The sequence below is a fragment of the Solenopsis invicta genome, chromosome 8, assembly GCF_016802725.1.
Source record: "Solenopsis invicta isolate M01_SB chromosome 8, UNIL_Sinv_3.0, whole genome shotgun sequence".
NCBI lineage: Eukaryota > Metazoa > Arthropoda > Insecta > Hymenoptera > Formicidae > Solenopsis > Solenopsis invicta.
The window spans coordinates 22,034,843-22,056,852 of NC_052671.1; the positions used below are offsets into that span (position 1 = coordinate 22,034,843).

The window sequence follows — 22,010 nt, forward strand, 5'->3', positions numbered from 1 at the left end:
TTTGTTAAATTTAATATACATATTTTATTATGTATCAAACACTTCACCCTTTGTTTGTTAATTGATTTCAAGATAAATACATATGTCAAAAAGTAACACAAATGTTATGTAAAAAATTAACACAACGAAAATATAGCAATGTCATAATTTGGAAACAAATTGTGGAAACACATTTCTTCAGTAAAATGAACATTAATAATGTCGACACGTGCCTTTTATTAATTTAACTTAGAATTTACATTTCAAAACTACATTAATTTAATATTACTTGTTCATTTATCTATAAATGTTATTTTAGTTTTAAGAAATGTAAAATACTAAACACAAAGTATAATACAATTTTAACACAAAATATTCAAATACTGTTATAAAACATTAAATTAATGTTAATTTTACTGAAGAAATGTATTTCCACAATTTGTTTCCAATTTATGTCATTACTATATTTCCTTTGTGTTAATTTTTTACATAACATTTGTATTACTTTTTAACATATATATTTATCTTAAGTTCAATTAACAAAAAAATTTAGATGAACTGTTTAATACATAATAAAATATGTATGTTAAACTTAACAAAAAATTGTTTACTGTGTAACAAAAAAATGAATATGACAATTAAGAATTTAAATAATTACGTATTTGTAAATTTTAACTTAGATTTAAAATAATAACGTGATTGTGAGAAAAAAATAGAACTGTACGTTAATAATGTTAATCGAATTATAAGGAAGATAGAATTGTACGTTACATACCAATATTATGATGCTAACAAAAAATAATCAAAATAAATTGTTTACAAGCAATTTGTTAAACAGTTTCTCTTCAAACAAATAAACAGTTTCTTAAAAAACTGATTTTAAATAAAAACGAATAGCTTCATCAGTTTCTATGACAATAAAAGAAATAATCATGTATGATACATGTCAAAACGTTTTTTGAAGAAATTGTTTAACAAATTATTTATTACACAATTTATTTTGATAATGTTTTTTCCAATAATCTTCTTTTATACCCATGACAAACATTTCGACAAACACTTCATTTTTCCCCATTCCTACGAGGTTATCCATGAGAATTAAGTAACTGATTGAACAAATTAAATTAAACAAACAAATAAATAAATAATAAGAATCAAAAATAATCAAAAATTGGATAAATTTTCAATTGTAATTTATTCTTACTCATTTACCTATTGACTTGATTACTTATGTACCCATTTATTATTTGAATGATTAATTTATTAATATAAAGAATTAGAATAAAATTTTAAAATTGGGAGAATGTTTACAGTAAGCGTGAAGAGCCCCACACACGCTACGCTTCTGGGCGCTTCGGCTGAGCACAACCTGATTGATCAACTTTAATCGTTAATAACTCAGTAAATAATGATCTGAGCCAAAATTGGCAAAAAAACTTTTAGTTCAAAATTTCATCCTCTTTCGCTTTCTAAAATATTTATGTAGTATTATGAGATACCCTATAAACTATGAGCAGTTTGACAACAAAACAGCACCATCAAAGTTACCTTGCATTATCAACAATAAAACAACATTATATGTTTCTATAAATTATTATAGCAACATAAAGGCAATAGTAGAAATTTTGATGGTTTCAAAATTGCTGACATGTTGCTGGCAAGTTGCTATCTAAAGTCATCATATAATGAAGAAATCTATTTGGCAACAAATGCAGACTCGAGTGCTGCAATTCTGACAGTAACATGAATACAAACACATAATAACAATAGTCATGTTGTTATCTGAACTGGCATAAATTGTTCCTTTTAAAATAATATTCATATAACTATAAAATCAAATATATTAAGTCTGTTCTTTTCAACTAAACTTCTTGCATCATACTTATTCTTTTCTCCTCTTTTTCTCCAATGTGGACAAAGAACAGACTTATCAACATGTCGAGTCATGGAAATAAGCTATTATAACATTGAGTAAATTTATCTAATACTTTTAAATTCATTAATTTACAATATATAATGAACATATAACCTCACCCAAGTATTCTCTGTACGTGTGTATATAGTGTATATGTATATACATACATATGTGCGCGCGCGTGCGATTAACTTCTTTTTCTCTTTTTTTCATTAATAACATATTTAGATTAAAAAAGATGTAAGTTTAGATATATAAACTTAAAATTATTAAGCCAAAAATAATTTTAAGATTAAAAGAAACACATTATTCTTACTAATATATTACTGCTGTGTACTTAAGACATCTAATATGCAAGTATAAATAACAATATTTATAAAATTTATATAAATTACATATTTTAAGCAAGACAACAGTGATCCTTCTTAACAATGATAAATGTATTTTTTTTCATATTAATTACTAAAATATAATTATAAAATGTACTCACAATAAAACAATTATACCTTGCATTTAAACATCACGAATATATAACTAAAGAGGTATTCACACAGAGATTCAGAAGATATTAACGACAAAATGACGGATTTCATGTTTGCAACTAAGAGGTTTCTACGGCGTCTTTTACCTTAGATTTCGTTACGACGTGGGTAGCCATTTTAACAACGGCAAAATTTCCTTTACCAATAGTTTTCTCCAACTCGTAATAACCGACACGGATAAGTTTGTTGACAGAAAATTCCTGGGAAACCTCATTGTGCGACGACGGCGCGGATGCCATTTTTTGATCACTTCTCTCGCTCGTACTTGACTCGTTGCCAATTGCAATACTGTTAGTACCAAGTTACGTCGACAGAGATGTTACGATCGTTTCTCGATACTGCCATCTAGTATCGATAAATAAGAGATGCTTCACCATCATAAGATATTAAAGGTCTGTTCGCATTTCTTGTATTGCACTTTTTGCACCCAACATCTTTGGGTGCTTTCCATCTAGGGCTGATGCCTCGTGCCCACAGAACGCGGCAAGGTTTGCCGCGCGGCGGAAGTTGGCATGGTAGGCTCAATGCACACAGGACGCGTCAACGCGTTACGCATGGCGAATAGCCAATCATTCTTTTGCTTTCTTATTTCTTGTCATAAAAACGAAAAAATGATTGGCTATTCGACACGCGTAATGCGTTGACGCGTCCTGTGTGCATTGAGCCGTAGCCAATCATGAAGTTGAACTCGATCCAACTTTTGCCGCGAGGCGGAAATTACATCCAGGCGAACAAAACGTTGATTGGCTACCGAAATATTCCTCAGCCAACTTCTGCCGCGCGGCAAGCCTTGCCGCGTCCTGTGAGCACGAGGCATGAGTTCAGGGGTGTTTACGATAACTAGGCTGTGTTCCGATATAACTGCCAGTTCTGGCAGTGATGAAAAATCCGTTCCGTTATTGGTACGCAGCGCACTGCGACAGCATCTAGTAACATTAATGACGTCAAGAATGGTAGCCATATTGCCACTGTGACTACTGCAGCTTCCAAGGTGAGGTAGCTACAGTGCAATATGGCTACTATGCTGTTCCGAAATACGATGCTATAGCAGTGCTGGCAGTAATGCAGTAATATTGGAACAGTTGTGACAGTGTACTGTCATGACGTTACATTTACTGCACTGCCAGTAAAAACGGAACACAGCCCTAATCGGATCTCGGATTGGATTGAACAATGGTACTCAACGTAGGTATAAAAAATTTCCCTAGGCTAATCGGATTGACGATTGCTGTCTCAAATGTAATCCGATTGATGACGAAAGCATGGAGACCGAGAAGCATGCTTGAAAAGTAAGTCTCTTTATTTTTTTAAATAATAACACAAAAAATCAAAGATAAAGTTAAAAAGAATGATTTGAATTTAGATTTTTTGTAATTTTTTTTGTCTAAACACTGGATTTCGTTTAAATTTCTGTTTGTAAAAATTAATTAATCTATTCTAAAGTTTGTGGTTATATCGGAAACAAATTAAAATTAATAAAACAATTATTAATTGTTAGGTACATATTAAAGCATATAATATTTCAAGCATATCATATAGAATTCCTGTTTATTATAAACTTACCCACATAGCACGTAATATTTCTGTGATATCACAGAATCATTGCAATATCACAGAAATATTACATATTATTGTGAAATATCACAGAAATATTACTGTGATATTACACAGTGATAATGACATTGAAATATTCCACTGATATCACAGAAATATCACAAAAATATTACTGTGATATTACACAGTGATAATAACATTAAAATATTCCAATGATATCATTGCAATATATTGTTGTAATATTTAATTCCAAAGAACAAGGTAATGTCAAATGACGTTTTTATTATGTCTTATTAATGCAACGTCACTATCTCTTTGATTAATTTCGATATTTTTAGTATCCTTAATATTCTTGGTAATTTCGGTATCCTATAGAAGAAATCAAGTTACAAATAAAATAATTATGTCTTTGCCCTTTCGTGGAATAAAAGTGAAAGTTAAGAAAAAAAATTAATTAACTTTATTATTAGTTTAGATATTTACTTAGTTTATCCCTTAAACTGTATATATGTATATACTATAATGTACGTTCTTCTATGTAATCTATCAATTTAATTATTGCTTTACAACTCGATCAATAATGATTTTATTAAAAAATTACAGAAAAACCTTTGTATTTGTCTTATTGCCATTTATAATTTTTACAGGAGCACAAAAATCGATTTTAATTTTTAAAAATTTTTATCATAAGGTATTTAAAAAAAAATGTTTACAAAAAGTTTTGTTAATACACATTTAATATTCACTTGGCAATAAATATTTCAAAATATATTTAGAAGTTTTTGAAAAAAATATACATTTTTACGTCGTTTAATATTTACTGCTCGGTACATTATTTTGTGAAATAGTTTATTCATTAATTTTGATTAGACTATTAAACACTACAGTAAAAGGTTTTTCAAGTTTTTTAAAATATTAAATTTCCAACAAATTTTTCTTTAGATTTCATTTTTTTTTCAACTCTATTAAAAAATATGATTATACATATTCTATCATTAATTAGGTATTTTATAATGTTCATTAATTATATGTATGTATATAATGTTGCGGCTCGGTCACCGACCGTCACAACATACGACGAAACAAGTGAGCGCATGCACAGCCGCTATGCGATCCCGCCGTGTGTATAAGACTCCACGCAAACAAGTGAGTGCTGGCACCACCGCTAAGTGGCCGCGCCGCTGGAGACCTTCTCGTGAGTCAAGTGCAGCCACAGGTGTTATATCTAGATGCCGACCGAGCCGACTCACCACGAATCACTAGCTCACACTTCAGTGAGATTTTAAAGAAAATCGTTGCTTGTTGTAATTTGAAAACGAATACTCGTTCTAATTTTTTTCCCAATGTGACGTCCCTTGAAAAAAAAGTTGATAAACTTGTTTTAATGAACTGATTTCTGATCAGTAACGGATTATATTTTGTCAGTTAACTGATAAAACATCATCAGTTACTGATCAGTAATCAGTTTATTGAAACAAGTTTATCAACTTTTTTTTCAAGGGGTACGTGTGGAACGCTGTTTTATATTTTTACATGTAAATAAAATTTTATATTTTTACATGTAAATAATATTTTGTAATGTTATTTAATCTTGAACATAAATTAAAATTATAATTCAAATTGAATCTTTTTTAACAAAAATGAAAAAGGATACAAGAGATTTTTTTTTGTAAATTAAACATTTATTACGTTTACATTATTGTATTGTTTTAATAAATATAATTATTTTTTTCTATGTCTAATATATATTACATATAACAATATGAAAATAATATTAAGAATAACAATAAAAATAAAATAAAGTAAAATAATTTATTTATTTAATTTCTTGCAATATTATTTAAATATCACATAAACATCACAGAAATATTTTGAAATATGACAGTAATATTACTATGAAATATCACAGTAATATTATAGTGATGCGTTTTCGCGGACATTTTGATATTACTGTGATATCACAGTAATATTTCGTGATATTTCTGCAATATTTCATTTGTAATATTGCAATGTAAAAGTGATATTGCTGTGATATCACTGCAATATTACGTGCTATGTGGGTAGTAAAAATAACTTTGAAATTATTCAACTACATTACACATTAATCAATATTAATTTATATGTTAAAAATCAATAATGTCTCTGAAAATGTTCTTTTTATTCTTTTCCAGATCGTAGATAAACTTCAACTCCAAGAATAAATAAAAATTAATGGAAAATGTATTTACATGAAAAGGACATTATTGAACAACATCAATTTGTGCTAACTTAAAATTTGTAAAATCTGCTATTTTTTGTTGTTCATTAGAGAGTAATAATATAAGAACATAATATATACATAAATAAAATTTAAATAATTGTATGCATACATGACTTTTATTGTAAAATGTACATATTTTTCATCTATACCAAAAAAAAAAATTTTTTTTTGTGATAAAATCACACAAACAATACAAGCACGAAGATCTAGCTACGACCGTTGAAGGCAAAGATTATGTTAAAATTTACATAAAATTTTTATTTTTGTTATGAATGACTGATATGTACCTTGTTACAATAAAAGTCATATACAATTATTTGAATTTTATTTATGTATATTCCGTTTTTATATTATTACTTTCTAATAAACAGCTAACAAAGAAAAGCAGATTTTACAAATTTTAAGTTAGCATAAATTGATATTGTTCAATAATGCCCTCTTCATATAAATCCATTTTCCAGTAATTTTTATTTATTCATGGAATTGAAGTTTATTTACAATCTGCAAAAGAATAAAAAGAACATTTTCAGAAACATTATTGATTTTTAACATATAAATTAATATTGATTAATGTGTAGTTGAATTAATATTGATTAATGTAGTTGAATGACTTCAAAGTTATTTTTACTAAGTTTACCCTTACAAAAAAGACGCACGGGCTAGAAATTGTAATCTCTGTGATTATTGTAATATTTTCCTGTAATCCATTCGTAATACGAAAAAACCACACAAGTTTATTGTAATATTAACACGTTATTGTAATATTTGTGTGTGGTTATTGCAGTATTTTTCTGTAGTCATTGTAATATAAGGTTACAATTTCCAGTCCGTGCGTCTTTCGTAAGAGTAAACAGGAATTCCATATAATATGCTTGAAATATTATATGATACGCTTTAATTTATATCTAACAATTAATAATTGTTTAATTAATTTTGATTCGTTTCCGATATAACCACAAACTTAATAGGTTAATTAATTTTTACGAACAGAAATTTAAACAAAATCCGGTGTTTAGACAAAAAATATTGCAATAAATCTAAATTTAAATTCCTTTTAACTTTATCTTGGATCTTTCGTGTTATTATTTAAAAAAATAAAGAGATTTACTTTTCAAGCGTGCTTCTGTGTCTCCACGCTTTCGTCATCAATCGGATTACATTTGAGACAGCGGGTGTTTACGATAACTAATCGGATCTGGGATTGAATTGAACAATGGTATTCAACGTAGGTATCTTAGAAAATTTTCCTAGGCTAATCGGATTGACAATTGCTGTCTCAAATGTAATCCGATTGATGACGAAAGCGTGGAGACCAAAAAGCATGCTTGAAAAGTAAGTCTCTTTATTTTTTTAAATAATAACACAAAAAATCAAAGATAAAGTTAAAAATAATGATTTGAATTTAGATTTATTGTAATTTTTTTTGTCTAAGCACTGGATTTTGTTTAAATTTTTGTTTGTAAAAATTAATTAATCTATTCTAAAGTTTGTGGTTATATCGGAAACAAATCAAAATTAATAAAACAATTATTAATTGTTAGGTACAATATTAAAGCATATAATATTTCAAGCATATCATATCGAATTCCTGTTTATTATTAACTTAGTAAAAATAACTTTGAAATTATTCAACTACATTACACATTAATCAATATTAATTTATATGTTAAAAATCAATAATGTCTCTGAAAATGTTCTTTTTATTCTTTTCCAGATCGTAGATAAACTTCAACTCCAAGAATAAATAAAAATTACTGGAAAATGGATTGATATGAAAAGGGCATTATTGAAGAATATCAATTTGTGCTAACTTAAAATTTGTAAAATCTGCTATTCTTTGTTAGTTGTTCATTAAAGAGTAATAATATAAGAACGGAATATACATAAATAAAATTCAAATAATTGTATGCATATATGATGCGTATATTCCATTTTTATATTATTGTATGCGTATATTCCATTTTTATATTATTACTCTCTAATAAACAACTAACAAAGAATAGCAGATTTTACAAATTTTAAGTTAGCACAAATTGATATTGTTCAATAATGCCCTTTTCATGTCAATCCATTTTCCAGTAATTTTTATTTATTCTTGGAGTTGAAGTTTATTTACCATCTAGAAAAGAATAAAAAAAACATTTTCAGAGACATTATTGATTTTTAACATATAAATTAATATTGATTAATGTATAATGTAGTTGAATAATTTCAAAGTTATTTTTACTAAGTTTATAATAAACAGGAATTCTATATGATATGCTTAAAATATTATATGCTTTAATATGTACCTAACAATTAATAATTGTTTTATTAATTTTGATTTGTTTCTGATATAACCACAAACTTTAGAATAGATTAATAATTTTTACAAACAGAAATTTAAACGAAATCCAGTGTTTAGACAAAAAAAAATTACAATAAATCTAAATTCAAATCATTCTTTTTAACTTTATCTTTGATTTTTTGTGTTATTATTTAAAAAAATAAAGAGACTTACTTTTTAAGCATGCTTCTCGGTCTCCATGCTTTCTTCATCAATCGGATTACATTTGAGACAGCAATCGTCAATCCGATTAGCCTAGGGAAATTTTCTATACCTACGTTGAGTACCATTGTTCAATCCAATCCGAGATCCGATTAGTTATCGTAAACACCCCAGATTCCTCACTCGGGTGCACCATGATGTCGTTTTATCTTTGTTGTTTACCAAATGTTAAACAAGGATAGAATAATGTCTGGGTACAGCCTGGTGGGGAATCTGAACGCAGTCTTGGCTTGTAAGTAACATATGTACATTGTGGCTGTTTTCCGAAAATTCTATCGAAAATATTTCTTTTAGTAATGGTTGGTAGCGCTGTAACTAACTACGCTGTGGGTGTATTCCAAAAGTTCTATCGAAAATATCGCTTTTAATAATAAAGTTGGCAACACTGTAACTAACTACGCTGTGTTCCGTAATAAAAGTTGAGTTTGTGATTTTGTTATAGCGTTTTCGATTGGGAAAAAGTTAGTGCGCACAAGTGCGCACTCAGTTCACGCCAACACTGGACAAGTTCCATGAGTTGCATTGAATAGGGGGTGCGCACGATTGGACACCGCACGATTGGACACCACCACTCACAGCGGCCGATGCCTAGAGTTTTTCCGTTGGTTTGGTTAGATAAGTCAAAATGATTGGTTGGTGTCCAATCGTGCTGTGTCCAAAAGAGTATTACCCATTGAATAGTGCAAATGCAAAAAAACACGTCCAAATTTTAAAGTAATAAATAAGAAAAGAGGAAAAGGAAATTGGATAGAAAATGAGATAAGTAAAGAGGCTTGGACAGAACATTTTAGGAAACTAATAGGAGGGGAAGAAGAGGTGTCAGAAGGGGAAAAGAAAAGAAGAGGAGCAGAGGAGAAGAAAAGCAAAAAAACAAGAAGTAAGGGAAACGGACGAAGAAGAGCTGAAGGAGGTAGAAATAATTACGGCAATAAATAGTTTGAAGAAAGGAAAAGCAGCAGGTATTGATGGGATTCCGATGGAAGCCTGGAAATACGGAGGATCAAAAGTAAGAAAAAGATTTGTGAATTTAGTAAAGGAAATCTGGAAGGAGAATGAGATTCCGGAAGACTGGAAGAAAAGTGTAATTGTGACAATTCACAAGAAAGGGGACACGGAGAAGGCGGAAAATTATAGAGGAGTAGCGCTGTTATGTACGGCCTACAAGGTATACGCAGAAGTTATAAGAAGAAGATTGGAAAAGGAAGTAGAGGAGAGAGAGCTAATACCAGAGAGCCAAGCAGGCTTTAGGAAAGGAAGAAGGACAGTGGACAACATTTTCATACTGAGCCATGTTGTCCAAAGAGAGAGAGAAAGAAAGGAAGATGGAAATGAAAGAAAGGTGTTCGCCTTCTTCGTGGACCTAAGAGCAGCATTTGACAACGTAAACTGAGAAAAGCTTTGGGAACTGATGGAGGAGTGGAACATAAACGGAAACATAATCGACAGGTTGAAGGGAATATACAAAAGAACGATGGCAACAGTTAGGACGGGAGATGGACTAACAGAGGAGTTCAAGACAAGAAAAGGAGTAAGACAGGGATGTGTTCTGAGTCCGATACTATTCAACATGTATATCGCGGATATTGATAAGTATTTAGATGTAAGGAGGGTAGGGGGGGGTAAAGATTGGAAAGAAAAGAATTTGGTCCTTGGCGTATGCAGACGACTTGATTTTACTAGTAAAGAATAAAGAAGCCATGGCGGATATGATGGGAACGCTAAGGAGATTCCTAAAAGACAGAAAACTAGATTTAAATGTGGAAAAATCGAAAATTATGGTTTTCAATAGTGGAGGGAGAGAGAAGAAAAGAAAATGGACATGGGAAGGAAAGGAAATAGAAGAAGTACAAAAATTTAAGTATCTAGGTTTCACGTTTAACAGAAGAGGAGATTACGCGAGCCACATAAAAGAGCTAAGGAAAAAGGGAAGGATGGCGGCAAATATAGTATGGGGTATAGGCGAAAGGATGTGCAAAAACGATTTTTCGAGACGATGGAGTTTATTTAGGTACTTGGTAGAAAGCGTGATGGTATACGGAGTAGAGATATGGGGATGGGAAGAAAGGAAAGAGTTAGAAAAGATACTTTTGGATTATATGAGATGGATGTTCAAACTAGATTTCTGTACGCCAAGATATTTAATAACGAAAGAGTTAGGTTTAAGAAAGTTAAAAGGAGAATGGGGAATTAGAGCAAGAAAGTACGAAGAAAAGATTGAAGAAATGGAGGAGGAGAGATGGGTAAAGATATGCTGGAGAGAAAAAGAAAAGGACGGGTGGAAAGAATTATATGGTAAAGAAAGAGAAAAGTATTATAATAGAAATGGCTGGGGAGTAATAGCGATAAATGACATGCCAAGATCGGAGAGAAATCTAATAGAGGAGCTAAGAGAAAGAGAAAGGGATGTACAAGTGCAAGAAGAAGAAAGCAGAATAAAAGAAGCGAGGTATAATAAAAGATACAAGGAATTCAGAAAAGAAAATGGTGTCCCAAGATACATAGAAGAAGGATTAGAAAGTGGAGGTAAAAGAGGGGAAGGAATAAGGGCTTTAATTAGATTAAGATGCGGAAACATGGAAAATGATAATAAATACTGGTTAGAAGAGGAAAATAGGATTTGTATATTTTGTAAGGAGGGGAAAGACAATATGGAGCATTTTACAGGTGAATGTAAGGTAACAGGTGATTGGTTTGTAGGATTAGGAGAAAATGTAAGAGATAGAATAAGAAAATTAGAAAATGAGGAGCTAGACGAAAAGAAAGAAGAATTATTAATTAAGTTTTGGAAAGAAAAAGAGAAGCTTAAGCGTAAAGAAGAAGGGAAAAACCAAGGAAAAGGAGAAATAAGAGGTTCAAATAATAAAGAAAAGTAAGAAAAAGAAGAAAATTGGAAATAATACTGTACATAATGTAATCATATGTATTATATTGTATTGTATTGTATACTGTATATTGGTTTTATTTGTTTAGTCTATAGTAGGGTAGGATACAAGGCCAAGGGTGTAATGTATATAATGTATATAAAGATAAGATAAGGAAATGGAAAAGGAACATCTAATAACAGTTTTAGTAATAGTTTTAGTTTTTAGTTTTAGTTTTAGTCTTAGTATTAGTTTATAGAATTAATAGACTTTACAAGCATAGTACAAACTGAAACGCCAGTACAAAGAAAGATCTCACATAGATATTTAGATTTAGATATTATATTCTAGTTTTAAGTGGGGAGAGGTAAGACATAAGAAGAGAAGAAAGAGTTAACCAAAGAAAGGAGGAGAAGAGAAAGGGGAAACTTTCGGAGGACGTAGGGAGGGGGGGAAGAAACTCGCACGCATGCATGCATAGTATGGAAGGATGTGTGAGATAAGATCTTTTGTAAACCAAGTCCCTCTTCCTGGCTGTATGTAGCTGAAGAAAATAAACATTCATTCATTCAAAAACACGTCCAAATTTTCAGTGCAAGTGTCACTTGAGTTAATTATAATAGATCACGCGAAAAAAAAGTAACCTCGAAAAAGTAATCTCGTGCTCAGTAAGTAATGATTTTTACTATATGTAATTAAATAATATATAATCATTAAAAAAAATGCTATTATATTACATCAAGTAATTAATTATATTTTAAAAAAAGTATAAAATTGATGTACTTGCATAAAAGATATAACACTTACGGTGTCATTATCCATTTTTTTTCACACATGCTACATATAATACATATTTCAAAATTTATTTTTATATTTGTTATGTTAATCAAATTGCAAATAATAAATTAAATTGCATTATAAAAACTAATTGTATTTATGTTACCCTTATATTTATATTATCCTAATTTTTTATTTTTACTTATTGTAATCGTCTGAATAAATTTAAATAATATTTCTGAGATATTTTAATAAAATATACTTTAAAATTATAGACAATTAAAGAATATAATATGATTACAATAATGAGTTAAAATTTAAGAGTTTTAAAAATATTTTACAAAAAAATATATAATATATAAATAAAAGACAATAATACTTAAACAGAAAATTTGCTCAATTTTTAAATTTTAAAAAGCATTTTTTTTAATACAAATAACTTTATAGAATTTTTCTTTTTTAGTTTTTATTTCATTTTTGCATGAACTTTTAAATAATAGCGACATATGCGACGATGCTTTTGCAGTTAGATATATTCAACTGTAAACACGTGAAACACGATAATACAATTTAGTTGTTTTCTATATGACACGTGACGCGCGCAACAAAAAAAACGCACCCATGAGACGGATCCTTTTTTGCCTCGGCGGTCTCTTCGATAGGATAGGCTAGGTTAAGATAAGTATATATTATTTAATTATGGGATTTAAATGGAAAAAGAGCAATTAAGAAAGATAGAATAAGACAATTTCAATCATCATGGCTAGATGAAAAAGTTTTTAAAGGATCAACAGAGTCGCAAAATGGATGCAATTTTAATTCATATTCCGACCAGAATGAATGTGCGTCGTTAGTGCGCCAGGAATTTTAGCGTTATAAGAAAAAAGCCAGCGTGGCCGCTCTCAGGTTCCTCTCTAGTTCCGTAATGAAAATTGAGCTTTGACTATTTATCTCTGGACTGTTAATACCTCCACTTTTCCATAAGATAGAAGGAGAGGTCCGAGAATCTGAGATCTCAGCGCCCCCGGGTCCGGAAATTGACCAAATCGAGAACTATTTAGCTATATTTCAAGTAAGAATCGGTACGATCAGTACGAATAACTCCGAATAAATAATTGAGTGATCTAGAAGTATTACTAAATAAAAAAATGATTTGTTCTTGTTTTGCTAAATTATACGAGATAAAAAGTTGTAAGAGTAATTAAATGTAATCCGTGAAAAATGCAAATTAATTTCAAATTAATTTGAAAAAAGTTAACAAATTTAATAATCGTCAATTAATAATAAAATAAAATATGTACGTAGTAAATAATACATAAAAATAAAATATATGTAAAAAGAAATATGGTAGTAATAAATGTAACTAATAATAAATAATTCGGTAATTGTTAAGAATACCCACTGCACCTCCGATTTTGACGAAATTAGGCTCATTCGACGCGTTTTCACTCAAAATGAAAGAATCTGGCAAGAAAAAGTGTCGCTCTGGCCCGCGAACCGAGATATCAAGCGTTAAAGTTGGTGATTGCACAGGTTAAGATACCTGTCATCTCGGCGTTATGTAGCAAACTGAGCATGCGCTGTGGTCACGTTTGCATGCTGGTGACCGCATACGCATGCGTTTTAGTAACTTAATTTATTTAAAAAGTGTTAAATAAAAATTTTGAAATTTATGAATCTGTACAATATTTCTTATAATAACCCAACCTGAATCTTAGTTTTAAATAAAAAATTGTTTTGCATGAAAGTTGAAACTACCGATGTCTGTTTTACAGTGAAATTAACTTTTATCTTAATTTGCATGATACAAAGCACTTTCCACGTGAAGCGAGGTCCATCCCCATCCCACTTTCTCCACCCCCAGCGTACCCTCCCCCACAGATGTCTGCTTTGCAGCCAAATTAATTGTTATTTTAATTTACATGATATAGGGGGCTTTTTACGCGGAGCGAGGTCCACCCCCACCCCACCTTCCACCCCTACCACCCCCCGCGCGGGGGGTGGTAGGGGTGGAAGGTGGGGTGGGGGTGGACCTCGCTCCGCGTAAAAAGCCCCCTATATCATGTAAATTAAAATAACAATTAATTTGGCTGCAAAGCAGACATCTGTGGGGGAGGGTACGCTGGGGGTGGAGAAAGTGGGATGGGGATGGACCTCGCTTCACGTGGAAAGTGCTTTGTATCATGCAAATTAAGATAAAAGTTAATTTCACTGTAAAACAGACATCGGTAGTTTCAACTTTCATGCAAAACAATTTTTTATTTAAAACTAAGATTCAGGTTGGGTTGGGTTAAAAAAAGGGTGGCGGGGGAGGGCGAAGCCCCTCCCCTTTTAAGCATTTACTTTCCGCACGATAACTTAATTAATTTATTCATTTATCACTGAATCACTTATATTGCTCTGTATTTATGTTTCAAATTCGCGCACTTTTTGTATGTGTGTGCCCATGGAGCTTGCAAACGTGCCCAAAGCGCATGCTCAGTTTGCTACATAACGCCGAGATGACAGGTATCTTAACCTGTGCAATCGCCAACTTTAACACTTGATATCTCGATTCGCGGGCCAGAGCGACACTTTTTCTTGCCAGATTCTTTCATTTTGAGTGAAAACGCGTCGAATGAGCCTAATTTCGTCAAAATCGGAGGTGCAGTGGGTATTCTTAACAATTACCAATAATTCTTTAAATTATTATTACTTGAACAGAAAAAAAAGTAAAGTGTTTGAGATATGAAGCTTACATCTCATAAAATCTAACTTGCCTGTAAAATAACACATTTTTAGATTTTATTGAAGCTCGTGTTGAAGCTGCTCCTGCAAGATTGTATTTCATGTTTTTATTGCACATTTCCGTAGAACAACAACAAACCATTTTTATATTTTATATTTTTGTTCGTACAACATAAATAGGTCAAATAATAATAACCTCATCACGCGTCTCGGTTGTATACCCAAGGACTTTGGCTGTGTTCCGATATAACTGGCAGTGGTGAAAAATCCGTTCCGTTATTGGTACGCAGCGCACTGCGACAGCATCTAGTAACATCAATGACGTCAAGAATGGTAGCCATATTGCCACTGTGACTACTGCAGCTTCCAAGGTGAGGTAGCTACAGTGCAATATGGTTACTATGCTGTTCCGAAATACGATGCTATAGCAGTGCTGGCAGTAATGCAGTAATATTGGAACAGTTGTGACAGTGTACTGTCATGACGTCACATTTACTGCACTGCCAGTAAAAACGGAACACAGCCTTTGATTCTGTCCGTGGGGAAATTTTCCAAACTGAGAAGTCACCACTTTCTACATACTTGCAGTTCATGATTAATAAAATGACTAGAGCTTATTGGTCGTTACGTTAATCAAGAACTGTAAGTATGTAGAAAGATAGCGACTTCTCAGTTTGGAAAATTTCCCCATGGACAGAATCAAAGTCCTTGGGTGTACATACCTTTGACTATACAGTCTCAAAGAGTCAAAGGATTGTACCAATTATTACTTGAAATGCTGCTAGGTAATTCTCAATTTGACCAATTTCTGGACCCGGGGGCACTGAGAGAAGGTTCCAGTTACGCACAGACCTAATTGGACACCACCAATTATAGCGGCCGATGCCTAGAGTATTTCCGTTGGTTGGGTTAGATTAGATTACGTGATTGGTGGTGTTCGATCGGGTCTGGGCGCATCTGGGACCCTCCCGGGCGCTGAGATCTTAGATTCCACTAATGGCTGCCGTTAGCAGTCTAGTGGTATATAGTCAAAGGGCTATATAAATGAGGTTATGAACGACTATTGCAAAGGCAATTGACAATCTAGAAACGAAAAATCCCCATATTTACTAAAGTTACTAGGTTTCTTCCGTTTCAAGCGTAACCATGGGATTTTCGCCAAATGCTCCTTCCAGGGCACGTATTATGCATTTGTTCGGAATCGATTCCGATCGGAATTATTCCGTTTTCCCTAGAAAACACAATAGAAATTTAGGGGAAAACGGAATAATTCTGATCGAAATCGATTCCGAACAAATGCGTAATACGTACCCAGAGGGTCGATTATGAAACTTTTTCCCTAAAGGGGAAACGTGAAAAGTGAAAAATTTCTCCATTCACTTCAATAGTAAAGATTTTCACTTTTCACGTTTCCGCTCTAGAGAAAAAGTTTCATGATCGACCCCCAGGGGGTCTATCATGTAACATTTCCCCTAGGGCGGAAACGTGAAAAGTGAAAAGTTTCACGTGAACTGCACGATCATGTACGATTCCACGGAATCATGTAACTCACTCATGAGCGGAAATATGAACTTTTTCACGTGAACTTTTTCGCCATCAGCCGTGATGGCAAAAAGGTGAAAATTTAGGGAATTAATAAATTGTATGTATTTTGAAATAAGAATGAAAGTGTGGTAACAGTGTGGTAACAGTTTGAAGAGGTATTATTGAAGAGGTTAACCTTTTTGGTATTGCATTGCGTTGATAGGATAAAGTAATACATACATAAATAAAAATAATGCTTTTGTGATGTAATTAGGTTTGATATTTATATTTGACAAATTGATATTTTGATAATTATATAGAATGAGGTTTCATCAAATGCAAATTTAGATAAAAATATACTTTAAACGCGTTTTGATACACAATGATATAAGAAAGGTGCGTCTTGTGAAATAGAATATTAATCAATCATGTAAGTGTTTATAACTTATAAATTTGGAAAATACATGTGTGAGCGGAGAATTCAGTTTTGATCAAGGTCCGTATTCTAAATTATTCAATATTTTTTAATTAAACAAAGTTAAATTTAATGACTAATGAAATTAATTTACTTTAAAATTTGCACACATAAAAAACTAATTAAAATTAATTTTAAAAAACAATGTTTGAATTAAATTACAATGTAATTTTGAGTATTAGATTACTACATAATAAAATAGTTGTTACAATATATGGATCATTAAAAATAAATGTAATATACACTACTAAAAAAAAAATAGGGAACACTTTCCAGACAACAAAAATTAGGCTATTTTCAAGTGACTGTAACTCGGTGAAAAATCATCGTAGGTAAAAAATAAAAAAAGCATTTTGAAACTTCAAGATCGAGCTTTAACGTTCTACTAGCAGATTTTAAAAATTCTTTTAACTTCCTTGTCTTACGTAGTAAAAAACCTTGTTTTGTTCGTTAAAATTTTGTATCTTTGACACTTTGCAGATCGACCAACAAATTTTTTTCGAATAATTCAAGTAAAATTTCATAAACTACAACATTTTACCTACAAAATGCTTTTTTAAAAATTTCTCTACGATTTTTTTTGACCGAGTTACGCAACTTTGAAGCTAAACCTGCATTTTTTACAAATGATATCCGTACTCCGTGAAAAATCATCGTAGACAAAAAATCAAAAAACCATTTTAAAGCTCGAAGTATCAGCTTTAACATGCTATTAATGGTTTTCAAAAATTTTCTCAATTTCTTAGTACTATGTCCCAAAAAAGATACACTGTTTTTTCCTTAAAATAACGTATTTTTAACAGCCTGTAGCTCAATAAAAAAATTTTTCTCGACAAATCCAATGCAAGTGCCATAAAGTATGACATTTTCTCTACAAAATGCTTTTTTTAAAGTTTTCTCTACGATTTTTTTTGACCGAGTTACAAGACTTTGAAGATATACATTTTTTACAGTACATTTTTCCGAAAAATGACGTCTACCGCCGACATTAGCATTACCCAATGTGCACCACGTGGAGGTTGTCGGTCGGATTTTTGCACATCGTGTGTGTGTGTGTGAGTGTGTGTGTGTGTGTGTGTGTGTGTGTGTGTATGTATGTATCACAGCAGAGATAAGGACCCCGCAGTTCGTCACTTCTGCAGTATTTAATGACTCCAAACCCTCTCTGCTGTGTGTGTATGCGCTCGCGCGCATGAGAGTTCAATAGTGCGTATTTCCTCCTCTCTGATCAATTACTGCTTGCAAGCGTTCTCGCATATTTATACATCTTGCAATACGATCTTGCGGAATGTTGTGCCAAATTTCCGTTAAAATTTCTCCCAATTCTTCTAAATTTCGCGGCTGTTCCTCGCGACGCCTTAATCGTCGTTCCATTTCATCCCAAATGTGCTCGATTGGATTTAAGTCCGGGCTATTGGCGGGATGATTTAACAGTCTAATTGCGTGTCGTTGAAAAAAATGTCGCGTTATATTCGCCGTATGAGGTCGAGCGTTGTCCTGCATAAAAATAAAGTTCCGACAGGTTCGATTTAATAGCAAAACGTGTGGTCGTAGAATATCGTTGATATAACGAACACCCGTCATTGCCGGAGGTGGCAGGATCACTAGATCACTTCGTCTTGTAAGTGATATACACCCCCACACCATCACGGAACCGCCGTTGTAGGATCGTATTGGCATAACGCAACGTCGATCATAGCGTTCATTTCGTCGACGCCAAGTACGTATACGAGCATCATTGCCATTAAGGCAAAAACGTGATTCGTCGGAGAAATATACATTTCTCCAATCCTTAGCGGTCCAATTTATGTGATCGCGCGCAAATTGATAACGTACTTGGCGATGTACGAGTGTGAGTCTTGGTACTTGTGCACGAACATGAGAACGAAGACCGGCTTCTCTCAAACGGTTGCGAATTGTTTGTTCGCACACATGGCGCAAATGAATGTCATCGCGAATGTTTCTTGCGGTAATTATTCGTCTTTCTAGTGCATAACGAACAATGGCTCGATCTTGTCTATTTGTCGTTAATCGAGAACGACCACTACCTTCACGTCTCGTGTAATTTCCCGTGTCTTGATATCGTAACCAAGCTCTACTCACTACGGACACGGATGCACCAATATCTTGCGCCACATAACGAATACTAAAACCTTGTTGCAAAAGCGCAATTATGCGTGCAACTTCTACGGCCGATAAATGTCTACGCGGCATTTTGAAAATTCCGTGTCGCTTATCACACTGCGAGAATCGCCGGCGTACTAAACAAAATTTTATTGTATTGAGCATGCAATGTTTACATATGGTCATCTTTGTCTAAAAAGAGATTTTCTTTAGACTAAGACGACTGTAAACATATAGACGAATCACGTTTTTGCCTTTATGGCAATGATGCTCGTATACGTACTTGGCGTCGACGAAATGAACGCTATGATCGACGTTGCGTTATGCCAATACGATCCTACAACGGCGGTTCCGTGATGGTGTGGGGGTATATCACTTACAAGACGAAGTGATCTAGTGATCCTGCCACCTCCGGCAATGACGGGTGTTCGTTATATCAACGATATTCTACGACCACACGTTTTGCTATTAAATCGAACCTGTCGGAACTTTATTTTTATGCAGGACAACGCTCGACCTCATACGGCGAATATAACGCGACGTTTTTTTCAACGACACGCAATTAGACTGTTAAATCATCCCGCCAATAGCCCGGACTTAAATCTAATCGAGCACATTTGAGATGAAATAGAACGACGATTAAGGCGTCGCGAGGAACAGCCGCAAAATTTAGAAGAATTGGGAGAAATTTTAACGGAAATTTGGCACAACATTCCGCAAGATCGTATTGCAAGATGTATAAATATGCGAGAACGCTTGCAAGCAGTAATTGATCAGAGAGGAGGAAATACACACTATTGAACACTCATGCGCGCGCACGCATACACACACACACACACACAGCAGAGAGGGTTTGGAGTCATTAAATACTGCAGAAGTGACGAACTGCGGGGTCCTTATCTCTGCTGTGATACACACACACACACACACACTCACACACACACACACGATGTGCAAAAATCCGATCGACAACCTCCACGTGGTGCACATTGGGTAATGCTAATGTCGGCGGTAGACGTCATTTTTCGGAAAAATGTACTGTAAAAAATGTATATCTTCAAAATCTTGTAACTCGGTCAAAAAAAATCGTAGAAAAAACTTTAAAAAAAGCATTTTGTAGAGAAAATGTCATACTTTATGGCACTTGCATTGGATTTGTCGAGAAAAATTTTTTTATTGAGCTACAGGCTGTTAAAAATACGTTATTTTAAGAAAAAAACAGTGTATCTTTTTTGGGGCATAGTACTAAGAAATTGAGAAAATTTTTGAAAACCATTAATTGCATGTTAAAGCTGAAACTTCGAGCTTTAAAATGGTTTTTTGATTTTTTGTCTACGATGATTTTTCACGGAGTACGGATATCATTTGTAAAAAATGCAGGTTTAGCTTCAAAATTGCGTAACTCGGTCAAAAAAAATCGTAGAGAAATTTTTAAAAAAGCATTTTGTAGGTAAAATGTTGTAGTTTATGAAATTTTACTTGAATTATTCGAAAAAAATTTGTTGGTCGATCTGCAAAGTGTCAAAGATACAAAATTTTAACGAACAAAACAAGGTGTGCTTTTTTACTGCGTAAGACAAGGAAGTTAAAAGAATTTTGAAAATCTGCTAGTAGAACGTTAAAGCTCGATCTTCAAGCTTCAAAATGCTTTTTTTATTTTTTACCTACGATGATTTTTCACCGAGTTACAGTCATTTGAAAATAGCCTAATTTTTGGTGTCTGGAAAGTGTTCCCTATTTTTTTTTTAGTAGTGTATATTATATTTGTAAATTAAGTTTATGCAATATAACTAAGAAATATTGCTATTTATTTATGAATATTTTTTTTACAATTTTTTTTATATAATAAAATTTTTACAGTAAAAGTTATACTGTAAAAGCAGGTAGAAACCTTTTTCACGATCGCTTGATAATTGCAATGACAGAGCCTCTAATGGTGAATTTCGGAACGCAAACTAAACTTCCGCGAATTATTCAGACATAATCGCTGTGCGTGAAAAGATTCACGTGAACTCTCTATGAGTGAAAAATGAAAAATGAAAAGTGAAAAGTGAAACGTGAAAAGTGAAAAGTGAAAAGTGAAACGTGAAAAGTTCCACGTGAAATTACATAATTGACACCCTGGATCTTCTTACTTCTTTGGAAGAGCCAAAGTTAAAAGTTGGCCAACTCTTGTTTGGTAACCGCGACAGTCCGTTGCCACCGGAAATAACGCTAATTATCATTCTTTACAACTGGCGATGAAGCGTTTGCAACTCATTGTAGAACAGTCTTATAAAATAAATTGAAAGAATGTGGCGAAGCGCGGCAAAAATTACGACAAATGTGATTTGTGGTAGGACAATTTTTGGTAGTGATATCTTGAATATCTGGTGCTCACATATCTCGCTTAACCAAACATTCAATTTGCACCTTTCGGCAATCTCCACATTCAAATGTAGATTGGGCGTTAAAATTATTTACAACTTGCAACTGGCAACTAACCACTCATGATTTGCAACTACGCTTTGCAACTTGCGGGGGCCAGCCTTTATTTTGCATTGGTGGAAACAGACATAAAAGCTAATTTCACAACCTCGGGTTATTAATCAGCTGATTTTTTTATTGGAATTGATCAAACGCATTTGTTAAGTAAACTTAATCAATTACAGTTAATACTTATTCGACCGGTTAATTAATAAAAACGCAAATTTTTTAATGAACAATTCTGTAAGTAAATAAATT

At 32.5% G+C, this 22,010-nt stretch overlaps 1 protein-coding gene across 2 annotated transcripts in view; it reads right to left on the reverse strand.

Annotated features, from left to right (window-relative positions):
* The window catches only part of LOC105199871 (serine/threonine-protein kinase SIK3), an 81,984-nt gene extending 79,254 nt beyond the window's left edge, over positions 1–2,730 (reverse strand). Inside the window, exon 1 of one of the 2 annotated variants that reach the window (XM_026135992.2) lies at positions 2,523–2,730. In XM_026135992.2, the coding sequence (XP_025991777.1) occupies positions 2,523–2,675 (153 nt within the window). In that variant the 5' untranslated portion in view covers positions 2,676–2,730. The remainder of the gene's footprint in view (positions 1–2,522) is intronic. The other variant, XM_026135993.2, reaches the window with a different exon arrangement.
* Between the last annotated feature and the right edge of the window lie 19,280 nt (positions 2,731–22,010).